The sequence below is a fragment of the Echeneis naucrates genome, chromosome 21, assembly GCF_900963305.1.
Source record: "Echeneis naucrates chromosome 21, fEcheNa1.1, whole genome shotgun sequence".
Lineage (NCBI taxonomy): Eukaryota > Metazoa > Chordata > Actinopteri > Carangiformes > Echeneidae > Echeneis > Echeneis naucrates.
Window position 1 is genome coordinate 491,111 of NC_042531.1, and position 25,792 is coordinate 516,902.

Here is a 25,792-nt window from a genome sequence, read left to right on the forward strand (position 1 = left end):
CTCTCTCTGTCCTGCAGAGATCCCTGTGGAGATCATCAGACCACCACAGGACGTGTTCGAACCCCCAGGCTCAGATGTTGTGTTCGAGGTGGAGCTAAACAAGGACAGAGTCGAGGTTAAGTGGTTGAGGAACAACATGACAGTGGTACAAGGAGACAAATACCAGATGATGAGCGAGGGCAAAGTCCACAGATTGCAGGTCTGTGAGATCAGACCCCGTGACCAGGGAGAGTACAGAGTCATTGTCAAGGACAAAGATGCCAAGGCCAAACTGGAGCTGGCAGGTAACAAGCCCCCCCATGAAACACCAACTATTCTGAGTTTGTATCCCTTTCGGACACAAAACTGACAGAACCAACAACAGCGTTCCTCAGACTCTGAGCCAGACTCAGGACCAGGTGTGGACCACCCAACACACGTGAACTGGTTCCTTACAGTACAATTCTAAAAAAAAAAAGAAAAAAAAATAGGATCTGTGGAAATTCTATATATACAAGTTGTTTCTTAGACACAGACTAAATAAGCAGGAGGATTTATATTCTTCAAAATGTAAATCTGAGACATCAAAGCTTATGGTGTCTGTTGTGGTTGTTGGACACACGCTCTCTGTCAGTCAAACTGGTGGAGGTCATACGTTCAGTTTTCCCTGACGGTTTCTCCTTCTTTGTCCAGCTATGCCTCAAATCAAGACAACAGACCAGAGCTACGTCACAGATGCTGGGAAACCCATTGTTATGGTTGTCCCCTTCAGCGCCTACCCAAAAGCCGAGGCTGACTGGATATACGACAATGTGAGTCTGCCCAAAGACAATGTTCACACCTCTACTGACCGCACTGAGTACCGGCTGAAAGATCCCAAGAAGTCTGACCAGGGTCGCTACAAGATCATAATCAAGAACAAACATGGAGAGGGAGAAGCCTTCATCACCTTGGACGTCATTGGTGAGTTGGTCCCCTACTGACCAAGACCAGGTCAATAAGCAACCAGGGTTTCTGTGTTTGGAAATGAATAATTTCACACATTCTTGGGTTGCTCACATGGTGCTGACCATCGTCTGGATTCTTTTCCAGATGTCCCAGGACCTGTGAAGAACCTGCAGGTGGTTGACACTGCTGATGGTGAAGTCAGTCTGGCATGGGAGGAGCCTGAGAACGATGGTGGTAGTAAGGTAATTGGCTACGTGGTGGAAAGACGTGATGTCAAACGTAAGACCTGGACACTGGCAACCGACCACGCTGATGCTCCTGAGTACACTGTGACTGGCCTCCAGAAGGATTCTTTATACCTGTTCAGAGTCTGCGCCCGAAACAGGGTCGGCAGCGGACCCAATGTAGAGACTGACAAACCGGTTCAGGCAAAGAACAAGTTTGGTGAGAATCACCTTCTGTCTGGTGTGAGAGTTAATACATAATCAAAACACAGTCAAAAGTTTGGACGGACTTTCCCATTCAAATGAAGTGTGTCCAAACATTTGACTGGTACTGTTCATATTTGGTAAAAACTGAACTCTTGTGTGTTTCAGATGTTCCAGAGGCTCCTCTCAACGTTATTGTTGGAAACGTTACCAAGTTTGGTTGCACTGTTTCCTGGGAGCCACCCGAGTCGGACGGTGGCTCACCCATCACTTCCTACATTGTTGAGCTACGTGACCGCACGTCGGTGAAGTGGTCTCCTGTCCAGGTGACCAAGGCTGACGAGCTGAGTGCCATCATCAACGATGTCATTGAGAACAAAGAATATATCTTCAGAGTCAAAGCTGAGAACAAAGCTGGTGTCGGGAAGCCCAGCGCCGCTTCCCAACCCGTCAAGATCATGGACCCCATTGGTGCGTTTGACTGAGGGAGGATCCATCTCCTCCTGTAGAGTCAGTTCAGGGTTTTCATTCAGGACACAAGAGACATGATTAACAAATTAGAACCAGGTCTTTACTGTAAATAGGTTAGTGGTGAAGGTTTAACTACAGCCATGTTTACCCCAGAGGCTCCTTGTTGCCTCCACACATCTAATTGGAGATTAGTTCCCATGTCTCATGTTTGACATCAGCATAAGAACACAGAATAACTGAGTCTGTTTTGTGCAGAGCGGCCCAGTCCCCCTTTGAATCTGTCATGGCAGGACCAAAACAAGAACTCTGTGCAGCTCACATGGGAGACTCCTTTAAGGAATGGAGGCAGCATCATCACCGGGTACATCATCGAACGCTGTGAGGACGGCAGTGACAAGTGGCTCCGCTGCAATGCCCGCCTCTGTCCTGATCTGTCCTACAAGGTACCAGCAACATTTCCCCTTTTCCTGTTTCCTGTCTTGGATATAACGTTTGAAAGGTTTGAATTCCTGCAGAGGCTAAGTTAGCATGTCAGGCTATGCCAAAAGCTTTGTGTTTTCACATGAATGAAGAACTCTTACAGAAATGTTTTCTAAATGCCTCTTAGTAAAAGACCTCCATCTGTTTTAAGAATGACAGCCTCTTAGCTGCCTTTCAGCTGGTGTGAAAATGAGATGAGTGATACATGTTTGCCCCATCTGAATGTTTTCAGCCACTTATTTGTATTTGAACTTTTTCCTTCAGGTGTGTGGTCTGAAGTACGGGACCAAGTACAACTACAGAGTGTTTGCGGAAAATGCTGCTGGTGTCTCTGACCCATCCAACATCATTGGGCCTCTGCTGGCTGATGACCCACACTGTAAGACGATAAATGCCTTAATGTTCTTTATCAATGTAGTCATGTCACTACTTTGAAAACAGTTAATGCAACTAACCTTTCCAAAATCATGCCCCTCTCTCCATTCTCCAGTCGCTCCAAACTTTGACCTGAGTGCTTTCAAAGACGGCCTGGAGGTGATCGTCCCTCACCCTCTCACCATCAGAGTCCCCATCACTGGATACCCAACTCCTGTTGCCAAGTGGACCTTTGGCGAGAAGGAGCTGACAACTGCTGATGAACGTGTCTCTCTAATGACCAAGTCCACATTCACAGAGCTGATGGTCACACCAAGCGTCCGCCCCGACAAAGGCATCTATACTCTGCACCTAGAGAATGATGTCACGTCAGTCTCTGGAGAGATAGAGGTCAACGTCATCGGTATGGAAGAAAGAAAAGAAAATCAACATCTGTGATTTGTCACAAACATTTGCTGCTTCTGATATCATTGTGTCTCTGCTTGCATCCTCCAGCTGCGCCCAGTGCTCCCAAGGACTTCAAGGTCCTGGAAGTGACACGGCAGCATGTCCACCTCAGCTGGGAGGCTCCAGAGCATGATGGAGGAAGTCCTCTGACAGGCTACCAGGTGGAAAAACGGGACATTTCCCGCAAGACCTGGGTCAAGGTATGACACCAACATCCTGAATCAGCACCGTGGAGTGAATGAGCTAATGCTGTTTTCTCTAACACTTACTTTTTGTAGACAAAATAATTTCTTCAGATGAGTGAAAACCACTTGTGTAAATCACACTTGACAATTTAATGAAAACTGTTTATTGGTAGTTTTTTTAATGTCTAACAATAATTACAAATCCTCTTTCTCAGGTGGCCACAGGTGTCCAGGATCTGGAGTTCACCGTGACAGACGTGGTTGAAGGGAAGGAGTACTTGTTCCGCGTCACTGCTTGTAACAAGTGTGGACCAGGAGAGCCAGCGTACATTGACGAGCCTGTCAACGTCTCCTCTCCTGCCAGTGAGTCTGATTTAAATATATGATTAATGAAACTGAGGATATAGAAACTTTCTGACACCTCCATATTGTTTCTCCACTAGCTGTTCCTGACCCACCTGAAAACCTGAAGTGGAGAGACAAATCTGCCAGCGGCATCTTCCTGACCTGGGAACCACCAAAGTATGATGGCGGCAGCAGCATTCGTGGCTACAATGTGGACCGTTGCCAGAGAGGTACCGATAAGTGGGAGCCCTGTGGTGACATGGTGCCTGAGCTGAAGTGCCAGGTGACTGGCCTGATAGAGGGCCAGTGGTACGCCTACAGGGTCCGGGCCCTAAACAGACTTGGAGCCAGTCGGCCCTGCAGGGCCACAGATGAGATCCAGGCTGTTGATCCCAAAGGTACCAGGATTTTTTACCTGCAATGCATTTTTCACTTTGTTCTATTTAAAGGTACAAATCTAAAAGATGATCATGAAAATATTATTACAAATTTAACTCCAGACAGACTCAAAACATGAGGAAACAGAGACCAAAAACAAATCGCAACACGAAACCATAGAGTTCTGAACTTGATTCTGTACTGTGAACTCTTCCAAGTAGTATGAAGGAGACATCTAACTTCTTGTTAAAAACTGACCCTTTTTATCCATGCAGAACCTCCAGAGATCAGACTCGATGCCAAGCTGCTTGCCGGTCTGACAGCCAAGGCCAGCAGCAAGATTGAACTTCCTGCAGAGGTGACGGGTAAACCTGAACCCAGGGTGAAGTGGACTAAAGCTGACCTGGTCCTTAAACCAGATGACAGGGTGACCATTGACACCAAGCCGGGACACTCCACTGTCACTATTGCCAAGACTAAGAGAGACGACAGCTCCACCTACATTATTGAGGCCACAAACAGCAGTGGCCGCGCCACCGCCACTGTCGACGTCAACATCCTAGGTACAGCCTTTCAACCATAGTGAAAATACACATAATGAATGCGTGTGAAAAGAAACCACGTTGTTAAATTTGCTTTCCTCACACAGATAAGCCTGGTCCTCCAGCAGCCTTTGACATCTCTGAGATTACCAATGACACCTGCCTCCTGGCCTGGAACCCCCCACGTGACGATGGAGGTTCCAAAGTCACCAACTATATTGTTGAGCGCCGAGGTGCCGACAGTGAGGTCTGGCACCGTCTGTCCTCCACCATCAAACAAACCACCTACAAAGCCGTAGGCCTTGTCAGGTTCAAAGAGTACATCTTCAGAGTCTTCGCTGAGAACCAGTTTGGTATTGGCCCAGCAGCTGAACATCCATCCATCATTGCCAGATACCCCTTTGGTAGGACTGATGTTTGGGTTTCCTATGAGTTGTTCCAGTTGTTCAGGATTTTTCTCTAGACCAGTAGATCATCACATGGTTGAGCTCAGCTATAATGAAACATCTTTTTGTCTTGCCCTCAGACACCCCTGGAGCTCCTTATAAATTGGAGGGTTCAGACATCACCAAAGATTCATTGACTCTAAGCTGGTATGAGCCTGATGAGGACGGAGGAAGTCCTATCACAGGATACTGGGTGGAGAGATATGAACCCGACCACGACAAGTGGATCAGATGCAATAAACTTCCGATTAAAGACACCAACTACAGGTGAGTCGAACTGGTCCAGTGTTTGTGTCCAGCAGGAATTTAATGTTGAATGGATTGGATTTCAATGTCTTTTTCTTTGCAGAGTCAAAGGTCTTCCAACCAGAAAGAAGTACAAGTTCAGGGTCCTGGCTGAGAATCTGGCTGGTACTGGAAAGCCCAGCAAAGAGACTGATCCAATCCTCGTCAAAGATCCAATCGGTAAAAAGATATTTCTCCGCTTGTTTAGTTTTGTGGATCTAAAATCTTTTCAGAGAGTTAAAAATATCAAGGTCATTTGTTTTCCAGATCCTCCATGGCCTCCTGGTAAACCTACGGTCAAGGACGTGGCTAAGACTTCCTGCTTCCTTATGTGGACCAAACCAGAGCACGATGGTGGAGCAAAAATTGATGGCTATATCATTGAAATGCTAAAGAGTGGCACCACAGATTGGATCCCTGTGGCGGACAACATCACTAGCCTGGAGCACTTCCTTAAGGGCCTGATGGAGAAGCAGGAGTACTCATTCAGGGTTCGTGCTGTGAATGTGGCTGGAGAGAGTGAGCCCAGTGAGCCCAGTGACCCAGTTCTCTGCAAGGAGAGACTCAGTAAGAAAATCTCACATCAGCTCATTTCAACTTTTAGCAGCACAGCTGGCATGGTTGGGGTTAAGCCTATTGAATTGAGTGTGACGCAGGTGATGTATTCACACACCAACACTTCAAACTGCCGTAAATTTACGAATGATTGCTCTACTGGAGACATGGCAGCGGCTTCTGAATAGCAGGTCACCACTCTGCTGTTGCTGGAAGTCAGTAAATCTGTTCCTTCCTTGTTAATCATTCATGCATTGTTTCAACATTCTGTAAGCTGCTGGATATCGAAGGTTCTGTGTATTTTGGAAAATCGGCAAAGAATGTACTGACAGGACACTTTATGGTTAAAATAAGCTAAAAGTCCAGATGGACAATAGAAATCTTCCGTGTTAAAGGGTTAAACATGGAATCCACCTAACATTTCCAATGCACATGGTAAATATTTTAGAGCTAACTTAATGTCTCTGTCCTTATCTCCTTAGACCCTCCTTCAGCTCCTCGCTGGTTGGATGTTGTTGGTATCAGCAGGAATAGCGCCGAACTGAAGTGGACTGCACCTGAACGCGATGGCGGCTCACCCATCACCAACTACGTGGTGGAGAAACGTGACGTGAGGCGTAAAGGCTGGCAGACTGTTGACACCACAGTTAAAGAGCTGAAGTATGCTGTGACTCCACTTAACGAAGGATCATTGTACGTATTCCGTGTTGCTGCTGAGAATGCTGTTGGCCTCGGACCATTCTGCGAGCTGGAGGACTCTGTGCTCGCCAAAGACACTTTCAGTAAGTTACAGATAAATTACAGTGATGGACATTTCACATTTTTCAATTCATGATGTTGATACCTTTTTTTTTTATTTTTACAGCTACTCCTGGTCCACCATATGCTGTGGCTGTGGACTCTGTGACCAAAAGACACGTGGACCTACAGTGGGAGGCACCTAAAAACGATGGTGGCCGACCCATCCTAAGGTACTCAGGAGACTTTAAAAATTAAATAACAGATTGTAACTCAGCAATGACAGAAAATTTATTACAATCAAAATCAAGTGTGTCACAGTATTAAGGTGACTCTGCCTCTCAGGTACTCCATTGAAAAGAAGGAGAAACTTGGAACTCGCTGGGTTAAATGTGGAAAGACTTCAGGTCCAGACTGTAAGTACAGAGTTACAGATGTTATTGAGGGAACAGAAGTCCAGTTCCAGGTCAGAGCAGAGAACGAGGCTGGCGTTGGACACCCAAGTGAACCCACCGAGATCCTTACCATCGAAGATCCAACAGGTTGGTCCAGTCACTCATTGGAGTTTCTGTTCAGGTTCAGTGTGTATAGAGTCTAAATCTGTCTCACCTTTTCCCTTCAGGTGTCCCATCACCTCCCATTGAGCTGCATGTAACCGGAGCCAGCCGGGACTTCCTGTCCATCGCCTGGAAACCGCCACAGAGGGACGGTGGCTGCCCCATCAGCGGCTACCACATTGAGATGTGTGAAGCTGGAACAGAAAAGTGGATGAGAGTCAATTCCCGACCAGTGAAGGAGCTGAAGTACTGTGTGGAGGAAGGTGTGGTTCCTGAGAAGGAATACATCCTGAGAGTGAGGGCCATCAACTCTGTCGGAGTGAGCGACCCCTCTGACATCTCTGAGAACGTGTTCGCCAAAGACTCTGACTGTAAGAATGTCCACAAAGTTTCTATCCATCCATCATCAAAGTGACAGAAATGGATGAATGAGTTCAAGCTTTTAATTTGTGTTTCCAGGTAACCCAACATTGGACTTCCAGACTCTGGACCTGGTTGTTGTGGAGACAGAGAAGCTGCACATCCCAGTTCCCTTCAGAGCCGTCCCCTCACCCAGAATCACCTGGCACAAGGATGGCAAAGAGCTGAAGGCTGACGAGCGCCTTGGCTTCAGGTCAGTTCAACTGTGTCTTCATGTGGATCCAGTCTGTAAACCTGGACCATCAGGGGGCAACTCCACTGGTTGTAAAAGAAATCAGATTGTATTAAGTCTATGGGATAATGTCCCTCCTCCTCCTGAGTAATAACGTTTTCCTGATGCGTTTATGGTCTCAGTCTCTAGTTTACAGTCTTCAGCACAACATGATGTTAATTTTTTAAATAATGCTCCATTTAGAGGGGAGGGGTTAGTGGTCGGGGCTAATGTGTGATTGACAGAAGAATTAAGAAATAGAAGTTAGTAACTTTTTGTTTACATCGGTAATTATCTGTTTATTAGCCATCTAAAAAACATCAGACCTGGTGACAACAATAATTCATGATGGCAAATGTGTCATTACAACAAAAATAATAATCATCATCTTGATTCTTGATCTATTTCTCTGTGATTCAACCAATCATCAGTCTGTAAATATTCAATCATCCAGCGACCACCTTTTGCTTGTCGTCTTAGTCGCTGTGAGCAGCAAGGACTGATTGACATTTTTTCTGCTCTAACAGAAAGGAATACACTTCCTGTCATCTAGAGATCGACAGCAGTCTTCATGCTGATGCAGGAGTGTACAAAATAACTCTGGAGAACAAACTGGGAGCCGCCAGCGCCACTATCAATGTCAAAGTTATCGGTACTCATTGTTTTCACCTCATCATGCCAATGTCTATATCTTGGACCAGATTGTTTTCTCACATCTCCATCTGTGTATTCAGGTCTTCCTGGTCCCTGTAAGGAGATTGTGGCATCTGAGATCACTAGGAGTTCCTGCAAAGTGTCCTGGGATCCCCCCGACTATGACGGCGGCAGCCCGGTTCTTCACTATGTCCTACAGGTAAGTGATTGATGCATCTTTTCAAATCTGACTTCATACCCTGGAAGATTCTGCTGAGTCTGAAAACCCCAGATGGTTCATTAATATCGCTCACGTCTGTGTGCAGCGGCGTGAGGCCGGCAGGAGGACATACGTAAACATGATGTCTGGAGAGAACAAGGTCAGCTGGACTGTCAAAGACCTGATCCCCCATGGGGAGTACTACTTCAGAGTCCAGGCAGTGAACAAGATTGGAGGAGGAGAATTCATAGAGCTCCGCAACCCAGTTATCGCAGAGGACCAGAAACGTAAGACCAGGACCAGGCTAGATCAGTTTGATTTAGAGATGTTTTTACTAAATCGATTCAGATTCAATTTGTAATGGAAGCTGTGTCTCATCTCAGATCCTCCTGACCCACCTGTGGACGTGGAAACGCACAATCCCACATCTAGCATGGTCACCCTGACCTGGAAGCCTCCCATGTATGATGGCGGCTCAAAGATCATGGGCTACATCCTGGAAAAGCAGCAGAAGGGTGAAGACAAGTGGGAGAGGTGCAATGACTTCCTGGTGCCCGTCCTGTCCTATACCATCAGAGGACTGACAGAGGGCAAGAACTACACCTTCAGAGTCAAGGCAGAGAACGCAGCTGGTGTCAGTGATCCATCACGCAACACACCATTCATTAAGGCAGCGGACACTGTCGGTAAGAATGACATTGACAGCATTTGGCAACCAGAGCAGTTTTACATTCATAGCGTGAAGAGAGCAAAGCTGAGGCAGATTTACTCTCGAGCTACATCTAAGCCTAGCTTATCTTAGCACAGAGACTGAAAACAAGGAAATAGCTGCCAAGTCTGACATATGTTTTTGTTTTTACATTTTAAATCTAACATGTTATACACTTTATTTCCCTCTCAGATGCTCCAAAGGTCTTCCTGAGTGGCAGCCTGCAGTCTGGTCTCACAGTGAAGCGAGGGTGTGAGATCTGCCTGGATGCCAACATCTCTGGCTCGCCATACCCTGAGATCACTTGGTACTGGAACAACCAGGAGATCCGTCCTGAGCCACTGCGCAAGAGGCCAGAGAGGTCCCTAAAGAAGAGGGTAGAGAAGAAGGAGGAAGGTGAAGCCGAGAAGAAAGAGGAGAAGAAGGAAGTTGAGTTGAAGGATGAAGAGAAGAAAGAAGGAGAGGAAATGAAGAAGGAAGAGGCTTCTGAGCCTGAGGTGGAGGAGTCTGACTACCCGACAATCAACGAGCGTCTGGCCATTGACAACAGCCGCCGGGGCACATCCTCAGTCGTCATCAGGGACTCAATACGCGGTGATCACGGTGTCTACATGGTGAAAGTGGAGAATGCCTCCGGCATTGCCTCCGCCACCTGCGAGGTCAATGTGCTTGGTGAGAATTTGTCCTTCTTCTATTTTTTTCAGTCCACAAATTCACTAGAAAGTTCAGACACCCATTCTTCTGTCTGCTCCTCAATGGTCAGGTTTGGATTTACCCTCAAGTCTCAAATCACAAATTTTCTACATCTTTGTTAACAATTCTCATGAGGAAATCTCTCTCTGTACATTTTAAAGGCTGACATAATTTGGTCTGTCCTCAGATACTCCTGGTCCTCCTGTGAACTTCAAATTCGAGGAGGTGAGGAAGAACTCTGTAATTTGCAAGTGGGATCCACCACTGGATGATGGCGGCAGTGAGATCCTCAACTACACTTTAGAAAAAAAAGACAACTCCAAGCTGGAGATTGGATGGAGCAGCGTCACTTCCACACTGAGAGGATGCCGGTATCTCGTACCCAAACTCATTGAGAAGAAAGAATACCTCTTCAGGGTTGTGGCAGAGAACAAGTGTGGTGCAGGTCCTCCCTGTGTCTCCAAACCAGTCATCGCCAAGAATTCTTTCGGTACGACATCATTTGTTCTTAATCCTGAAAATAAACACAAACTAAACTGAGAGTCACTTCTTTCTTCTTTCTCATCTGCTTGTCACCCTCAGAACCTCCTGAGGCTCCAGATAAGCCACAGATTGAAGACATCACTGCCCACAGCATGCTGGTCACCTGGAATGAGCCAAACGACAACGGTAGCCCCATTATGGGATACTGGGTGGAACGGCGTGAGATCAACAGCTCACGCTGGACACGTGTTAACAGGTGAGGAAACGCAGCGATGAATCATGTTTTAATTGGCTGATGTTTCATGAAATATCAAAATTTGATTCGATTATATGAGGAACATTTTTGTTTTGTTTCTGAATATGGCATTTTTGTCCTGGTTTTCAGGACTATTGTTCCTGACACTGAACTGGAGGTTCAAGGTCTACTGGAGGGAATGACTTACATCTTTAGAGTAGCAGCTGAAAACCAGGCCGGCCCAGGAAAGTTTAGTGTTCCCTCTGAACCCAAAACAGCCCAAGCTCCAATCCGTATGTAGACTGTTCTTAAGGTTTCTGTTCGTTGATGTCATTCACATAATAATCATTCCCAGAATTATGACTGCCGTGCATTCATGTGTAACACTGCAGTGCCTCCTGGACCACCAGTGCCCCGAGTGGTGGCAACAACTGACCACTCCATCGATGTGGAGTGGGAGCCACCTGCTGATAACGGTGGAGGAGAGATTCTAGGATACCATGTAGATAAGGTCAGTCCATCAAGTCACCTTTGACCTTTGTTTTCAGGTTCCTGCCTTCTTTTTCTGTTTCAACCTATCTCACCCGAAGCCAAAGAATTTGTTGCTTTTCTCACGTCAAGATCCAAGTAAACAATACTTTGGCTTTCTAAACACAATAAAGTCAGCAGAATACATCTTACCAAACTCTCTCCCAGAATTAAACTAAGGTCATTGCAGGTCTCACATTGCATTAAATTCTGAAGGCAAGCTGGAGAAAGTCATCTCCAGCTATCTTCTGTCTCTAATTGTGTCTTGGTCACACCCAGCAAATGAGATAAGGAGCTCCAGTTGCTCAATGGCCTGACAGATGTTGTCTTGTCTTGTTTATCTAGTTTGGCCCTGTTGCTGTTTATATTGTGACCTTGCTTTAAGCTAACTCTAGTACATAACATAATCAACTGTTCTCTAACAATTCAAGCTATGTTGTTTTTTAGGCCATGGCTGGTACCAAGGACTGGTCCAGGTCTACAGAACGCCCCTGGAAAAACCGGGCATTCACCGTCTATGGAGTCCGTGAGGGAGCCAAGTACCTGGTCCGAGTCATTGCCTGCAATGCTGCCGGAGAGGGAACACCAGGATTTACAGAGTCTGTGTTTGTCAGGAATCCTGCAGGTTTGCCAAAAAACGAAACATGAGAGAAAAAACCCCACTGACACTTGGTTTAATTTGATCAAATGTGTTGATGTAAATCTCCTCTCTTCATTCTGGACCTCTTTCTTTGGTTGGTGCTTGGCCCATCTAGAAATGCCTGTGATTGAACTGGACCTGTCTGTCAAGAATGGCGTGGTCATCAGGGCTGGAGAGAACCTTCGTATACCTGCTACAGTCACTGGTAAACCCTACCCGTCCATCACCTGGACCAAGGATGACAGTAAACCTGACAAAGACCGTGTGGAGATCCTCACTGAGGGCAATGACAGCGTTGTTTCAATCAAGAACGTTCAGAGGAAGGACGTTGGCAAATACATGATCTCTGCATGCAACCCCAGTGGCACCAAGACAGCTTGGACAAGAGTGGAAGTCATGGGTAAGTCCAAGAAGTTAATGTCACATTAATTGATCCTATGATATAAAAGTGAAAGCTAACACTGTTTTATGTTCAGATGTCCCTGGACCAGTCACAGACCTGAAGCCAGTTGTTGTCACTCGTAAAATGATCTTCCTGAACTGGGATGACCCAGAGGACGATGGTGGCAGCGACCTGACTGGCTTCCTTGTGGAGCGAAAAGACGCCAAAATGCACACTTGGAGGCAGCCTGTTGAAACCGCCTCATCCAAGTGTGAGTGTGTGGGCATCATGGAGGGACAAGAGTACATGTTCCGTGTCATTGCCAAGAACAAGTATGGACTGGGACCGCCTGTTGAACTGGGGCCCATCAAGGCTGTGGACCCACAGGGTGAGCCCAAAACTCAGCCAGATCAATTGTTAGCATTCAGGAGTAGCATTTTATATGAAGCTCTGGTCAAAAAGCCTATTTGTACTTAAAAGTAGTTGTTTCTTTGGTGGATTTGCAGGTCCACCATCATACCCTGAGAAATTTCATTATACTGAGCGGACCAAGAACTCCATCACACTTGCTTGGAAGCCTCCTCGTAATGATGGCGGCAGCCCAGTCATTGGCTACTTTGTTGAGAAGAAGAGGCAGGACCAGCAGGCCTTCGAGCCCTGCAACACTGAAATCTGCCCCAACATGACTATGACTGTTGAGGGCCTGGATGAGGCCTGGATGTATGAGTTCAGAATCAAGTGTGCTAACCTAATTGGAGAGAGTGAGCCTTCCATCCCAATGACTGTGGTCATTCAAGATGATGAAGGTGAGGTGTCAAGCCTAAACCCGCTGTTCAAAATGTATTGGATCAAACCATTAAGATTTTAACCGTCTGCTGTAATGTTATTGTTTATGTCCTGAACTGGTTTGTTTGTGTCCTGTTCCTCTTAGTGCCTCCTGAGATCCACATGCTGAAGCACTTCAAGGGTGACTGTATTACTGTAAAGAAGGGTGAGCCCATTGAGATCCCTGCTGAAGTTGTAGGACTTCCCATCCCTAAAATTGAGTGGTCCAAAGATGACGTTGTGATTGAGAAGCCAACTGAGACTCTTCTGATTGAGACGGAGACGACTGGCAGGATGAACTGCAAGACTGCATTGTCCATCCCAGCAGCCAACAGGCGCGACCGTGGCAGCTACACTGTCACTGCCTCCAACAACATGGGCTCAGCCAAGCACACCACCACCATCATGGTGCTAGGTGAGTAAAAACAGTGTGTTTAGAATGTGACTGCAGGATTTAATGAGTCTGTTGACAGCAATCCTCTGGATCCCCTGTCCTTCCCTCAGATCGACCACTTCCACCCAGGAATTTGTCAGTGTCCAACATCAAAGCAGAGTCCTGTTACCTCCAATGGGATCCACCACTTGATGATGGCGGCAGTGAGCTCACCAACTACATTGTTGAAAAGAAGGAGGTGGTAACAGAAGAACCAGAAGAAGCTTCAGCTGAACCACAGTGGATTGAAGTTACCAACAGCATCATTGAGAAGAAATATGGGGTATGTCCAGACAAAACTCACATCTTATGATATTTCAATTTTCATAGGTCTTTAAAGTTGTTTCTCCAGTGGTGACAACATTTTCGTCTCCTCCAGGTGTGGAACCTGGAGACCAATAAGACCTACATGTTCCGGGTCAGAGCTGAGAACCGCTATGGAAAATCGGACCCTTGCATGACAGATGAGGTCCAGGTCACAGACCCCTTCGGCCTTCCAGGTCCACCAGAGAAACCAACCATTGCAGAGTACTCCAAAACCTCCATGACCCTGACCTGGGAACCCCCCAGGGACAATGGGGGCTCTATGATTATTGGTTACTGGCTGGAGAAAAGGGAGAAGGGTACTGGCTACTGGGCCAGAGTCAACAAAATGCCAGTCACGAAGAGAGGAATGAAAGGCTGGGAGTACCAGGTGGGCTGCTGCGACTAATCAACTTACAAAGTGATTCTTAACATGGTCTCCTTAAGTCCTTAGGGTAGGCCCTTCACAGACCTTTAAATGGTCTGCCACAGAGCTTAAAGATGCCTCATCTCAGATCTGTAGTTTAATTAAAATATCCATGACAATCCATTAGACCAGACATTTAGGATAGTTTGGGACCTTAAGTTTATGAGAAACATTTAAAGAATTCTGCATCATGTCAAATGTTTTCAGTGTTCTTACCAGATGTCACAGAAGTTCTGTCGCAGTCACAGAAGACTCTGCTTGTTTTTTGGTAAACAGTGACCTTAACACACTTAGTGGTAGCCTGTCTTTATCTTTCAGGTGACTCGTCTGTTTGAAGGAACAGAGTACGAGTTCAGAGTTGCTGCCAGCAACTCTGCAGGAATTGGACCATTCAGTGCACCATCTGACTCTGCCTTTGCTGTGGATCCACTCAGTGAGTTAAAGACAGCAGGCTTCTTTCTAATGGAGTAATAAAGAGTGACAAATTGATTCATCCGTTATTCCTCAAAGAAGTTTCACATACTGTTGTATCTTCCTCCAGCTCCTCCCAGCATGCCCGCTGCGCCTGTGGTGGTTGATAAGACTAAATACAACGTAACACTGTCCTGGAAACCGCCAGAGAAGGATGGAGGAAGCCCCATCAAGGGCTACATCATTCAGATCCAGGATGAAGGTACATCTGAGTGGGCAAGGGTAAACGACCCTGAAAGCCTTCACCCCACCACTGAGTTCACTGTTCCCAGCCTTCGTGAGCTGAAACGTTACCGCTTCAGGATCATCGCTGTCAATGACATTGGCGAGTCTGACCCCAGCCCCCGCACCAGCGAGGTTCTGATTGAGGACATCCAGCGTGAGTCCTATAAAATCTTGATAAAATTAACAAACTTCATCATTGTCAACGGTTTTCTGCTTCAAGAGTCTATATTGCTCATGTGATGGTGTTTCTACTCCACAGTACCACCTTCCATCAGCCTTGATGTCATGGCAGATGACCTGCTGTGCATCCGTGCTGGAGATCCAATCAAGATTCCTGCCACCATTAAGGGCCGCCCAGTTCCTAAGGTCACCTGGGAATTTGATGGCAAAGCCAAGTCACACAAGAAGAACAAACTGCACACGTTGCCCGTGGACTCTGAGGTGAGACCTTAACAACAGCACAGAGGACTTCCTCATCCAGGAGTTCTTCCTGAAACTTTCTCCTTCACACTAAAATTATTTGTATTTTTGTATTTTTTTATGGTTTGTTGTCTCATCTTCTAATGTTTGTTTATGCAGATTGAGTCCACAGACACTAAGTCCATTGTAACCATCCCTGTAAGTCTGAGGAGCCATTCTGGACGCTACACCATCACCGCTAAGAACAAGTCTGGACAAAAACACATAAACGTCAGAGTCAATGTCCTCGGTAAGATTCTGAAACTGATCCAACACAGACCGGAGACTTTTGGGCTGATGTTTCAGACTAAATGCATTTTTTCTGGATGCAGATGTACCTGGACCTCCAAAGGAGCTGAAGGTTACTGATATAACTCGGTCTACTATGAGGCTGATCTGGAAACTTCCAGACAATGATGGAGGAGAGAGAATTAAAAGCTACTTCATTGAGAAGAAATGTGTCACTGACAAAGCCTGGACCAAGGTGAACTTTGTTCATTTGTTTCAGTTCAGTGAGAATATGAAACTGAAACGGTTATCAGATGTTTTTTGCTCCAGATTCAGAATAAGACAAGCAATCCATTTGTTTTCAGGTGAATGCAGCCTGTGCCAGTCAGGCCTTCGTGGTGCCCGGTTTGCTAGAGGGTCAGGACTACCTGTTCAGGGTCCGAGCTGAGAACAGACTTGGATTTGGGCCCTTCACTGTCACCACTGAACCTGTTAAGGCCAGAGATCCCATCTGTGAGGACTTTCATCTCTCAAAACTCTCATCAGACCTCACTGGACTGATTATGATACTAATTTCATTTCTTCTTCTTCCTCAGACCCACCTGACCCCCCCACCAAGCTGAAGGTCAACCTGGTGACAAAGACAACTGTCACTCTGAGCTGGGAGCCTCCCAAAAACAATGGTGGTTCCCCAGTGAAGCATTACATTATTGAACGCCTGAGCTGGGACACAAGTGGCAAGGAGAAGGAGACCTGGAAACAGTGCAACAAGAGAGACGTAGAGGAACTCACCTTTGTGGTTGAAGACCTGAAGGAGGTTTGTCTAATTTTGCCTCTTCGCATTTAAGTTACTGCGAGTCTTTTATCCAAAGCAACTCACAATTCAACTTCACACCAGTAGAACATCTTGGTGTAACTACAATGTTCTACAGCTATTAATTGCTGGACATCAGATCAGAACCACTTAAGAGAGGAGCTTCTCTCTTTCTTTGGTCTTTTTTATTCTCTTTGCTGCAGCCCTGAGGAAAAGCCAGAATTATTAGCATTACTAAAGGTTTTCCTTCACTCAGACATGTTTTGTCAATCTGCAGGGAGGAGAATACGAGTTCAGGGTGAAAGCTGTGAATGCAGCTGGACCCAGCCGACCCTCTGCCACAGTTGGACCATTGGTTATCAAGGATCAGACATGTGGGTGACGTGCATCTTGTCCAATCACAGTTTGTTCAGACATTTCAGCCTTGGACCATTTTCATGCAACCTGTCATATTGTTCAGGTCCACCCACCATTGAGCTGCGTGAGGCCATGGAAGGCGAAGAGGGCTGTGATATCAGCATTGTGGCGAAGGTGAGTGGCTGTCCGTTCCCAACGCTTACCTGGAAGAAGGCCAGTGTGGCCAAACCTGATGAGAAGGCCGCCGTCCAATATGACCAGCACATGAACAAACTGGTGACCCACGACAAGTGCACCCTGCTGATCCAGCAGGCCAGCAGGCACGACAGCGCCTTGTACAGTCTGACAGCCACCAACAGCTTGGGCACCGTCACCAAGGACATCAAGCTCTTAGTGCTGGGTGAGAAACACAATCAGTGACCAAAGTTTTGGCTTTTCTGAAACATGATGTAAAATGTCACCTATCCTAATTCACTATCGATGAAAATATTGCTTCCTTCCTCTCCCCGCAGGACCTCCTGGACCTCCTGTTGGACCACTCAAATTCACTGAGGTGTTTGCGGAGAGGATTGGCCTGGCCTGGAAACCTCCCACAGATGATGGTGGCTCCAAGATCACCAACTACGTGGTGGAGAAACGTGAGGAAAACAGGAAGTCCTGGGTCCATGTCTCCAACGACCCGAAAGAATGTGCCTACGTGGTGACCCGCCTGACAGAAAACCACGAGTATGAGTTTAGAGTCATGGCGCAGAATAAGTTTGGAGTTGGGCCTCCACTGGTCAGCGAGCCAGAAAAGGCCAGAAACCTTTTCAGTAAGTGTAGATCTTTGTGTATTTACTTAATAAACTTATGACACACAAATGAGTCGCTGAGTCAGAGAAACTTTTGAAAGAAGCTGCTTGTAAAGATAAAGTATCAGAACCATTATTAGTTTTGCTGCAGACTAGGTGGTTGATGTATTGATCATTGATGACTGGCCTCCTGCAGCTGTCCCTGGTCAGTGTGAGAAACCAACAGTGACCGACGTTTGTCTTGAGTCGATGACTGTCAACTGGGACGAGCCCAAGTACGATGGTGGCTCATCCATCACTGGCTACATTGTGGAGAAGAAGGAAACCACATCCAAACGCTGGACCCGTGTCACCCGTGACCCAATCCGAGCACTGCCACTGGGCAACAATTGGGATGTCACCGGCCTATTGGAGGGCTCCATGTACCAGTTCAGGGTCATCGCCGTCAATGCCGCCGGCTGCGGTCTGCCCAGTGTGCCCTCCGACCCTATTCTCTGCAGAGACCCCATCAGTAAGAAAGTCCTCCCTTTAGCCACAGCCCTCTGCTTCCAGACCAGCCAATCAGAGTGTTTATACATGTGTTCGTATCTGTGTGCAGAGCCTCCAGGACCACCCACTCCGAAGGTGACAGACTGGACCAAGTCCACCGTGGAGCTGGAATGGATCCCTCCTCTGATAGATGGAGGGTCAAAGGTCACCGGCTACATTGTAGAGCTCAAGGAGGTGAACAAGGAGGAGGAGGAGAAGAAGGCGCAGAGGAGGCTGTTGCTTAGCGATGCTGAGGAGGAGAAGGAGCCTGAGACTGACAAAGGTTGGGAGAAGGTAAGAAATTTAACATGCTGAAGTTCCATCAGTGGGGTCAGGTCCACATTTATCTTCGACATTCAGATGAAACAATCCAGATTATTCATGCCAGATGAATGAATCTGAGAAAGGGTGGTATCCAATAAAATCCATACATGTAAAATTTTCAAGCAATTGATAGCCATTTTCTTAGAAGATATTAATATGGCTCCAAACAGAGTCATGGCCACTTCCCATTAATTTCTCATGGTGAATTTTTTTTAAGGTTTTTGTTTCCATTGTATCCCAAACCACTGCTAAAAGGTGTAGTGTACCACCAAAGCACTGGAAGCCTGTACAGCTTTTAATTTTTTCTTTGAATATAATACACAATGGCTGGTGATGATGATTTTCATCTCCCCTCTCTCCAGGCCAAGGACACAGAGATCAGAGGAACCAAGTTTGTGGTGGATGGCCTGAAGGAAGGTGGTCTCTACCGCTTCAGAGTCCGTGCTGTGAACATTGCTGGAGTGGGAGACCCAGGATTTGTGTCCGAGCTGATTGAGGTCAAAGACAGAACAAGTATGGCTGATCCCAAGAACTCTTAACTACATCAAATGCAACAGAAAGAGTGTTGGTATTATTTAGAGCTAATTTCCTCTCCTTATCCAGTTCCTCCGGAGATGGACCTGGATGCCTCTGTGAAGGAGAAGATTGTGGTCCATGCCGGTGGTACCATCCGCATCATAGCTTATGTGTCCGGTAAACCTGCACCGCAGATCACCTGGTGCAGAGACGATGGCAAGGTGCCCAAAGAGGCCGTGGTAGAGACAACTGGTATCTCTAACTCATTGGTCATCAAGAACTGCAGACGCCAGCACCAGGGCATCTACACACTGAGTGCCAAAAATGAAGGAGGAGAGAGGAAGAAGGCCATCATCGTGGAGGTCCTGGGTGAGTCAGCTACTGGAGCCAGAGTGGGACTCTACACACCATAGACCATCTAGTTCATATATTCAACCAGAGGTGGAGGTAGGATTGACATCCTTCACCAGAGTAAATGTTGTGACTGATTTTAAAGTTTCCCTTCTGGATCTTCATAAAGCAGTTTTCTTGTCAAAGAAAAAACGTTCACTGTAGTGTGGCTCAGTAACAGAAGATGAGACTTTTAAAAAGAACTGCCACACAGGTTCAAACTCAGGGCTCCTGATTGACCATCACTTTACTGTCATTCATGGTGTCTGACTACTCTACTCTTTCTCCCTCCAGACGTCCCCGGACCTGTTGGTCTTCCCTTCGCTGGTGAGAATCTCACCAATGATTCCTGCAAACTGACCTGGTACTCCCCCGAAGACAACGGCGGCTCAACCATCACCAACTACATCATCGAGAAGAGGGAGTCGGACCGCATGGGCTGGACCTCAGTATCTTACACCGTGACAAGGAACAATGCTGTGGTTCAGGGACTCATTGATGGCAAAGGCTACTTCTTCAGGATTGCTGCAGAGAACATCATTGGCATGGGACCATTCATTGAGACTGACAGGATGGTTTTGATCAAGGACCCAATCTGTGAGTCTGATACATAATAAGGGTTCAGTGTGGTTCAGTTGTTCTGAGAAGTAAAAACTGTCCTTCACTGTCTCATGAACCTCTGTCTCTCATTCAGCTGTCCCAGAGCGCCCTGAGGATCTGATCATCACTGCAGTTACCAAAGATTCTATCTCGGTTTCCTGGAGACCACCCAAGTATGATGGAGGTGCTGAGGTGACTGGGTACGTGCTCGAGTCCCGTATGGTTGGCAGAGACAACTTCACACGTGTAGGTGCTGAAGACAAGCTGATGGACAGAAAGTTCACACTAACTGGGCTGAAGGACGGCTCAAGCCATGAATTCAGGGTCTCCGCTCTCAACCAGGTGGGACAGGGAAAACCATCTTTTGCCACAAAACCAGTGCAGTGCAAGGATGAGCTTGGTGAGTGACCCAAAGTATATAAACGGTTTTCTTCCTCAATTATGGGAAAAAAACAATCTAAATATTTTCATTTTATTTTTCAATTTAATAAAAACATTTTTCCCATCCCTCAGAACCACCAACTCTGGATCTGGACTTCAGGGACAAGATGATGGTGAAGGTGGGAAACAGCTGCATGCTGGCAGGAAAATACAGCGGAAAACCAGCCCCTGCCATCACCTGGAAGAAGAATGATGAGGAGCTGAAAGCTGACGAGGAGATCAGCCTCCACAGCACCGCTCGTCACCTCAGCCTCAACATCAGCAAGGCCAAGAGAGAACATAGTGGCTGCTACTCTGTTAATGTGGAGAACGACGCTGGAGCTCGAACAGGAATCTGCACCATCACTGTTGTAGGTGAGTCGCTGCTGTACTTGGTCCATTTCCTGTTCTGCGCCATACCTGACGCTTTGTTAGAATTGTCCGACTGTCTAATGAACCCAAAATTTAAAATTGAAGAGTAAAGCATGAGAATGTTCTAAACAAACCCAGACTGAGCAATATGAATGCTTCCTCAGACCGTCCTCAGCCTCCTGAAGGCCCCGTGGTCTTCAACGAGGTCTACAGAAACTACATGGTGATCTCCTGGAACCCTCCTCTAGATGATGGGGGCTGTGCCATCTCCAACTATATCGTTGAGAAACGAGACACCAACAGAGACCTGTGGATGCCCGTCACCTCATCCTGCACCAGGACCACCTGCAAGGTGAGGATGAGAAGTTCATGTGAAGTGAAACCAGATCACATCCACTTGGCACTAGTTTATTTATTTACTTATTTTAATGTTTATTTAGCAGGGACAATACATAAAACATTCTTAGTTCTGTTACAACCCGGTTTCGTAGCCCCTTGTGAATAAGGATATCTGTATGTAATTTTGTGGACAGTGATTTTTTTAATGTATGATCCCACTTCTTCATCAGCTGATGAATGTATTGTGATTCTGTTTAAAGGAGAGTCTCTGTAGGCATTTATTTAGCAAGTCTCCTAATTATGAGGATCATATTATGGTCTGATAGACCTTTTAACAAATTATATGTTTTGGACACCCTGTCAGGTTTATTTGTAAAGATTAGATCTGTAAGATTTTTGCTTGTCTTGGAGATTCTGGTTGGCTCTTTAATCAGGTCTGGTGCAGTATGTGTTTGGCTATAACTGCTTTACGTTTTTGTCCAGCCAGTTTATGATAAAGTCTCCAAGTACATTTTTTTCTGATCTATGGTTCAGTGCTTTAAGCAAATCATCAAAATTAAAATTCATTTTAAATGACAGAACCACATTTAAAATGAGACATTCTAATCCATAAGTATCCAAGTTAACTTGAGTGCATTTAAAAATGTCCCTTATATAAACTAACACTAACGCCTCCTTTTCCAGACTGTCTTTCTCTGCGGAAGCAGGTGTACCCAGGCACGTCAATCATGGTTGTTGGGGTGTGACTGCATAGCCAGGTTTCAGTCAAAGCCAAAAAGTCCAAGTTGGCGTCTACTAACAGATGCTGAATTTGATCTCTCTTTGGTATAACACTTTGTATGTTCTGATGACCATCAGTAATGCCCTTCAGTTTTTTCTTTGGGTCCCAAATCACCTTTGCATGGTTTACTGTTTGAAAATATTTCATACTTTTTTGCTGGAAAGCTGCTCTGCTGTGGGCCATTTTTTCTTTGAATCTGTCCTGCTGCAGAGGGAGGTGTGATGGTAAAGGTGCTTGAGTCTTGAGTAAAAGGGTTGAGTTGGAGTCTTTTTGTGAAGAAGACCTCCTACTCTGCTTGATTTCTTCAGAGATAATCAGACTTCTTTCAGTGATTGAGTCCAACTGAGGAACTAGGTTGACGCAGTCACTTACACCTGTTGAAATCAGTGAGGGTTCCAGCGATCCAACAATGAGCTGTGTGCCCACACCTTGGCAAGTGGCAGTTCCTGCTGTTTCTGTGGGGCCAATGTTCTTAGTTGATGGGCCAGGGTTCAGCTGGATATCACCACTTAGTAACAGCATGAATAATAAAAAGTATAAAATATACCTTTTATTTCTTCCTTTGTTGTGTTGTTCGATCTTGTTACTTCCATAAAGATTTTCTTTTTGCCAAAACAGTGTATAGATGATCAGATATCCGTGTCCAAAAAACTTCACGATATATACTGGACATTTCCAAACTGACTTTACATCTGGAGTAATGCCCCTTGATGACTCATCTGATATGGAACACTAAGGGGAACACAGAGAATCCATGAACAAAGCAGTCTTTTTTTTCTCAACGTTGCTGTTGTGAAGTACTTGGCATTTGTGCAGTTGTGCATATCTGGGGGAACCCAGGACAGAGTGCAAGTAGTCACAAACAAAGAAGACGTGCAAGCATACCCTCCACAGCGGTTGTTTGCAGCAGGTTCCTGGTTATTACTGGAGTATATCCTTGGTTGGCTGTAGACTTGGTTTTCTTTGACCCCAGCATCTTGAACTGAAAAGTTAGAAGTTTGCAGACCCAAAAATGCAAGAATAAAAAGGTATTTTAGGCGGAGAGAGGAGTGGAGCCTGACAAACCACCCCTGCTCTCAGTCAGTCAGTCATCAGTCCTAAAAACTGTTTCAAGCTCCTGATAAACTGTGACCCCATTTCAGTAACTCCTCAGCACTCATGTCCTCTTCTTTCACTTGTCTTGCTTCAGGTGCCAAAGCTGATTGAGGGTCGTGAGTACATCATCAGGATCATGGCTCAGAACATCTACGGAATCAGTGACCCCCTCCTGTCAGCAGAGACCAAGGCCAGAGATATTTTCAGTAAGTCCTGACAGAATCATTGACACAGAGAAACCCTCAAAACCTACGGCATGGAGTGAAAGTGAAACGTCTCTCAGTGCCTGATGGGTGTGTCTGTTTCCATCTCAGAGGTGCCTGACGCTCCTAAACAGCCTACAGTGAAGGAGGTTTACCATGATTCTGCCCTCATCAGCTGGGAACCACCTGCTGACGGAGGAAAGCCGATCACAGGCTACATTGTGGAAAGAAAGGAGACCAAGGCAAACAGGTACGCAGCACATCAGAAACCACCACCATTTGGAGGCTGAAGGTCTTCCAAAGTTCAATTTCAGTTCCTCAACTTCACAAGTTCAGATATCCAGAAAAAAAAAGGAACAAAATTAAGTTTTGAAAATTGTCAGTGGAGCAGTAGTAGATCAGATTGCAAAGTTACTTTGTTTGTGAATAGTGTCATTTTATCAGTACCTTAGGAGAACAAGACATTTTGAGCCTTGCATGAATCGTCTAGGTGACTCTTGTACCCTGTAAAGATCGAAAGGATTTCTCAGGAACCGTCACATCTCTGCCTCCAGGTGGGTTCGCTGCAACACCGAGAGGATCCATCCCAAGGTGGAATACTGGGTGACAGAGCTGCTGACAGGTTGTGAGTATGAGTTCAGAGTCAGCGCAGAGAACGTGGTGGGAGCTGGTGACCCAAGTCCACCCTCCAAACCCACCTTTGCCAAGGATCCCATAGGTACATTCCCTTCCAATAAAGACGCTCGTATGCAATGCACTTAGTTGATATTACGGTGGAAAGGTAGGAAACAAATTCCTTCTGTCCTTTGCTGCAGTGAAACCTGGCCCACCTGTAAATCTCCGGGCTATTGACTTCACCAAGGAGTCAGTAACTCTGTCTTGGGAGCCGCCCACTGACACTGGCAGAGGAAAGCTCTTTGGATACCTGCTGGAATTCCAGAAGGCTGGTGAGGAGGAGTGGCACAAGGTGAGTTGGTTACCAAATTACCACAAAATTAGACTTTTCAAATGTCAGGAGCCAATGGCCTTTGCACTGCTTGTCCTTTTGCTGTTGTCAGGTGAACCAGACTCCAGATTCTTGCCAAGAGACCAAATTTAAGGTTATCAACCTGGATGATGGTGCTCTTTACCGCTTCAGGGTCATGGCTGTCAACGCAGCCGGAGAGTCTGACCCAGCTAATGTTAAGGAGCCAATCAGAGTACAGGACAGACTTGGTAAATTGTTGTTTCACTATTACCTGAACACTTTTCATGTCACAGTTTTCTCATTTTATGATATCTCTGTGTCTCCTTTACACCCCCTCAGAACCTCCAGAACTGATTCTGGATGCTGGAATGACACGAGAGGTGAAGGCCATGGTCGGCACTCACATCACTTTGATGGCTGCCATCAAAGGCATCCCCTTCCCTACAGTTACCTGGAAGAAGAACGATGCAGAGGTTCCCACCAGGGCTGACATCGAGACCAACCAGGCAGGCACCAAACTTGAGATGAGGTTCTGTAACCGTGGCGACTGTGGAGACTACACCCTAACTGTAGAGAACCCAGCCGGATCCAAGACTGTCACCTGCACTGTGCTGGTCTTTGGTAAGTTTTGTAAAATAAATAGTAGCTTGAATTCATGAGTGAGATTTTATTTTTTTTAACTTTGACCAGCTGAATGAGGACAATCAGCCTTCACTATGACTGATACAACACAACCCTCTTATGTGTTACTCAGACAAACCTGGTCCCATCCAGCACTTGCGGGTGTCTGACATCAGGAGTGACTCTGCCTACCTGTCCTGGAAGGACCCAGAGGACAGCGGCGGTACTCGCATCACAAACTTTGTGGTGGAGAAGAAAGACACAGCTTCCAGTCAGTGGGTCCCTGTCTGCTCCACATCCAAGAAACGCAGCATGATGCTGAAGCACCTGATGGAGGGCACGTCCTACGTGTTCAGAGTTGCTGCTGAGAACCAGTACGGCCGCAGTGAATACGTTGAGACGCCAAAGGCCATTAAGGCAATGAACCCTCTCTGTGAGTAACAAAAGAGTCAGCACTGTATCAACACATTAAGGTGTAGAAGAACAAAATTCTAAACAATAGTGCACAGAGGATGAATGTACTAAAGTCTACATTGTGAAACTCACCATTCAAACTTGAATCTTTGTTACAGTCCCTCCTGGCCCTCCCAAAGACCTGCACCACGTTGACGTAGACAAGACTGAGGTGTGGTTGGTCTGGAACTGGCCGGACCGAAATGGAGGAAGTGAAATCACTGGATTCCTGGTAGAGTATCAGGAAGAGGGGGAGAAGGAGTGGGATGAGTGGAAGACCGTCAGCATCCCTGAGAGCCACGTAACTGGTCTTGAAGAAGGAAAGACCTACCGCTTTAGAGTGAGGGCTGAGAACGCCATTGGCCTCAGCAGACCCGACACCACTGTGCCTATTCTCTGCCAGGAGAAACTGGGTGAGATAGAGGATCAAATGTCTGTAAATGACTATCAGAGCAATATTAGGCTGAATAAATAGATTAAATTCAGAAATGGACTTCACAGACAAAGTGTCTATATCTTCTTCCATGTATGTATCTT

The 25,792-nt window shown here is 46.3% G+C and overlaps 1 protein-coding gene across 1 annotated transcript in view; it reads left to right on the plus strand.

Annotated features, from left to right (window-relative positions):
* The window catches only part of ttn.2 (titin, tandem duplicate 2), a 169,942-nt gene that overhangs the window by 86,980 nt on the left and 57,170 nt on the right, over positions 1-25,792 (plus strand). The window contains 61 exon segments of the mRNA XM_029529910.1: positions 18-284; positions 673-942; positions 1,072-1,371; positions 1,524-1,826; positions 2,082-2,269; positions 2,571-2,685; positions 2,797-3,084; positions 3,177-3,328; positions 3,529-3,676; positions 3,757-4,056; positions 4,312-4,599; positions 4,686-4,982; positions 5,105-5,291; positions 5,374-5,489; positions 5,577-5,876; positions 6,347-6,646; positions 6,730-6,835; positions 6,948-7,144; positions 7,225-7,530; positions 7,619-7,776; positions 8,322-8,442; positions 8,525-8,643; positions 8,750-8,930; positions 9,027-9,329; positions 9,545-10,024; positions 10,233-10,535; positions 10,628-10,784; positions 10,914-11,056; positions 11,156-11,274; positions 11,739-11,916; positions 12,047-12,331; positions 12,408-12,701; positions 12,820-13,119; positions 13,245-13,553; positions 13,643-13,854; positions 13,951-14,265; positions 14,620-14,734; positions 14,843-15,151; positions 15,257-15,438; positions 15,577-15,706; positions 15,789-15,940; positions 16,050-16,197; positions 16,281-16,501; positions 16,776-16,872; positions 16,959-17,255; positions 17,368-17,667; positions 18,245-18,468; positions 18,861-19,011; positions 19,102-19,383; positions 19,699-20,001; positions 20,099-20,404; positions 20,518-20,799; positions 20,961-21,148; positions 23,106-23,217; positions 23,326-23,464; positions 23,769-23,932; positions 24,030-24,181; positions 24,273-24,429; positions 24,521-24,802; positions 24,936-25,235; positions 25,375-25,668. Coding sequence (XP_029385770.1) covers positions 18-284; positions 673-942; positions 1,072-1,371; positions 1,524-1,826; positions 2,082-2,269; positions 2,571-2,685; positions 2,797-3,084; positions 3,177-3,328; positions 3,529-3,676; positions 3,757-4,056; positions 4,312-4,599; positions 4,686-4,982; positions 5,105-5,291; positions 5,374-5,489; positions 5,577-5,876; positions 6,347-6,646; positions 6,730-6,835; positions 6,948-7,144; positions 7,225-7,530; positions 7,619-7,776; positions 8,322-8,442; positions 8,525-8,643; positions 8,750-8,930; positions 9,027-9,329; positions 9,545-10,024; positions 10,233-10,535; positions 10,628-10,784; positions 10,914-11,056; positions 11,156-11,274; positions 11,739-11,916; positions 12,047-12,331; positions 12,408-12,701; positions 12,820-13,119; positions 13,245-13,553; positions 13,643-13,854; positions 13,951-14,265; positions 14,620-14,734; positions 14,843-15,151; positions 15,257-15,438; positions 15,577-15,706; positions 15,789-15,940; positions 16,050-16,197; positions 16,281-16,501; positions 16,776-16,872; positions 16,959-17,255; positions 17,368-17,667; positions 18,245-18,468; positions 18,861-19,011; positions 19,102-19,383; positions 19,699-20,001; positions 20,099-20,404; positions 20,518-20,799; positions 20,961-21,148; positions 23,106-23,217; positions 23,326-23,464; positions 23,769-23,932; positions 24,030-24,181; positions 24,273-24,429; positions 24,521-24,802; positions 24,936-25,235; positions 25,375-25,668 — 13,692 coding nt within the window.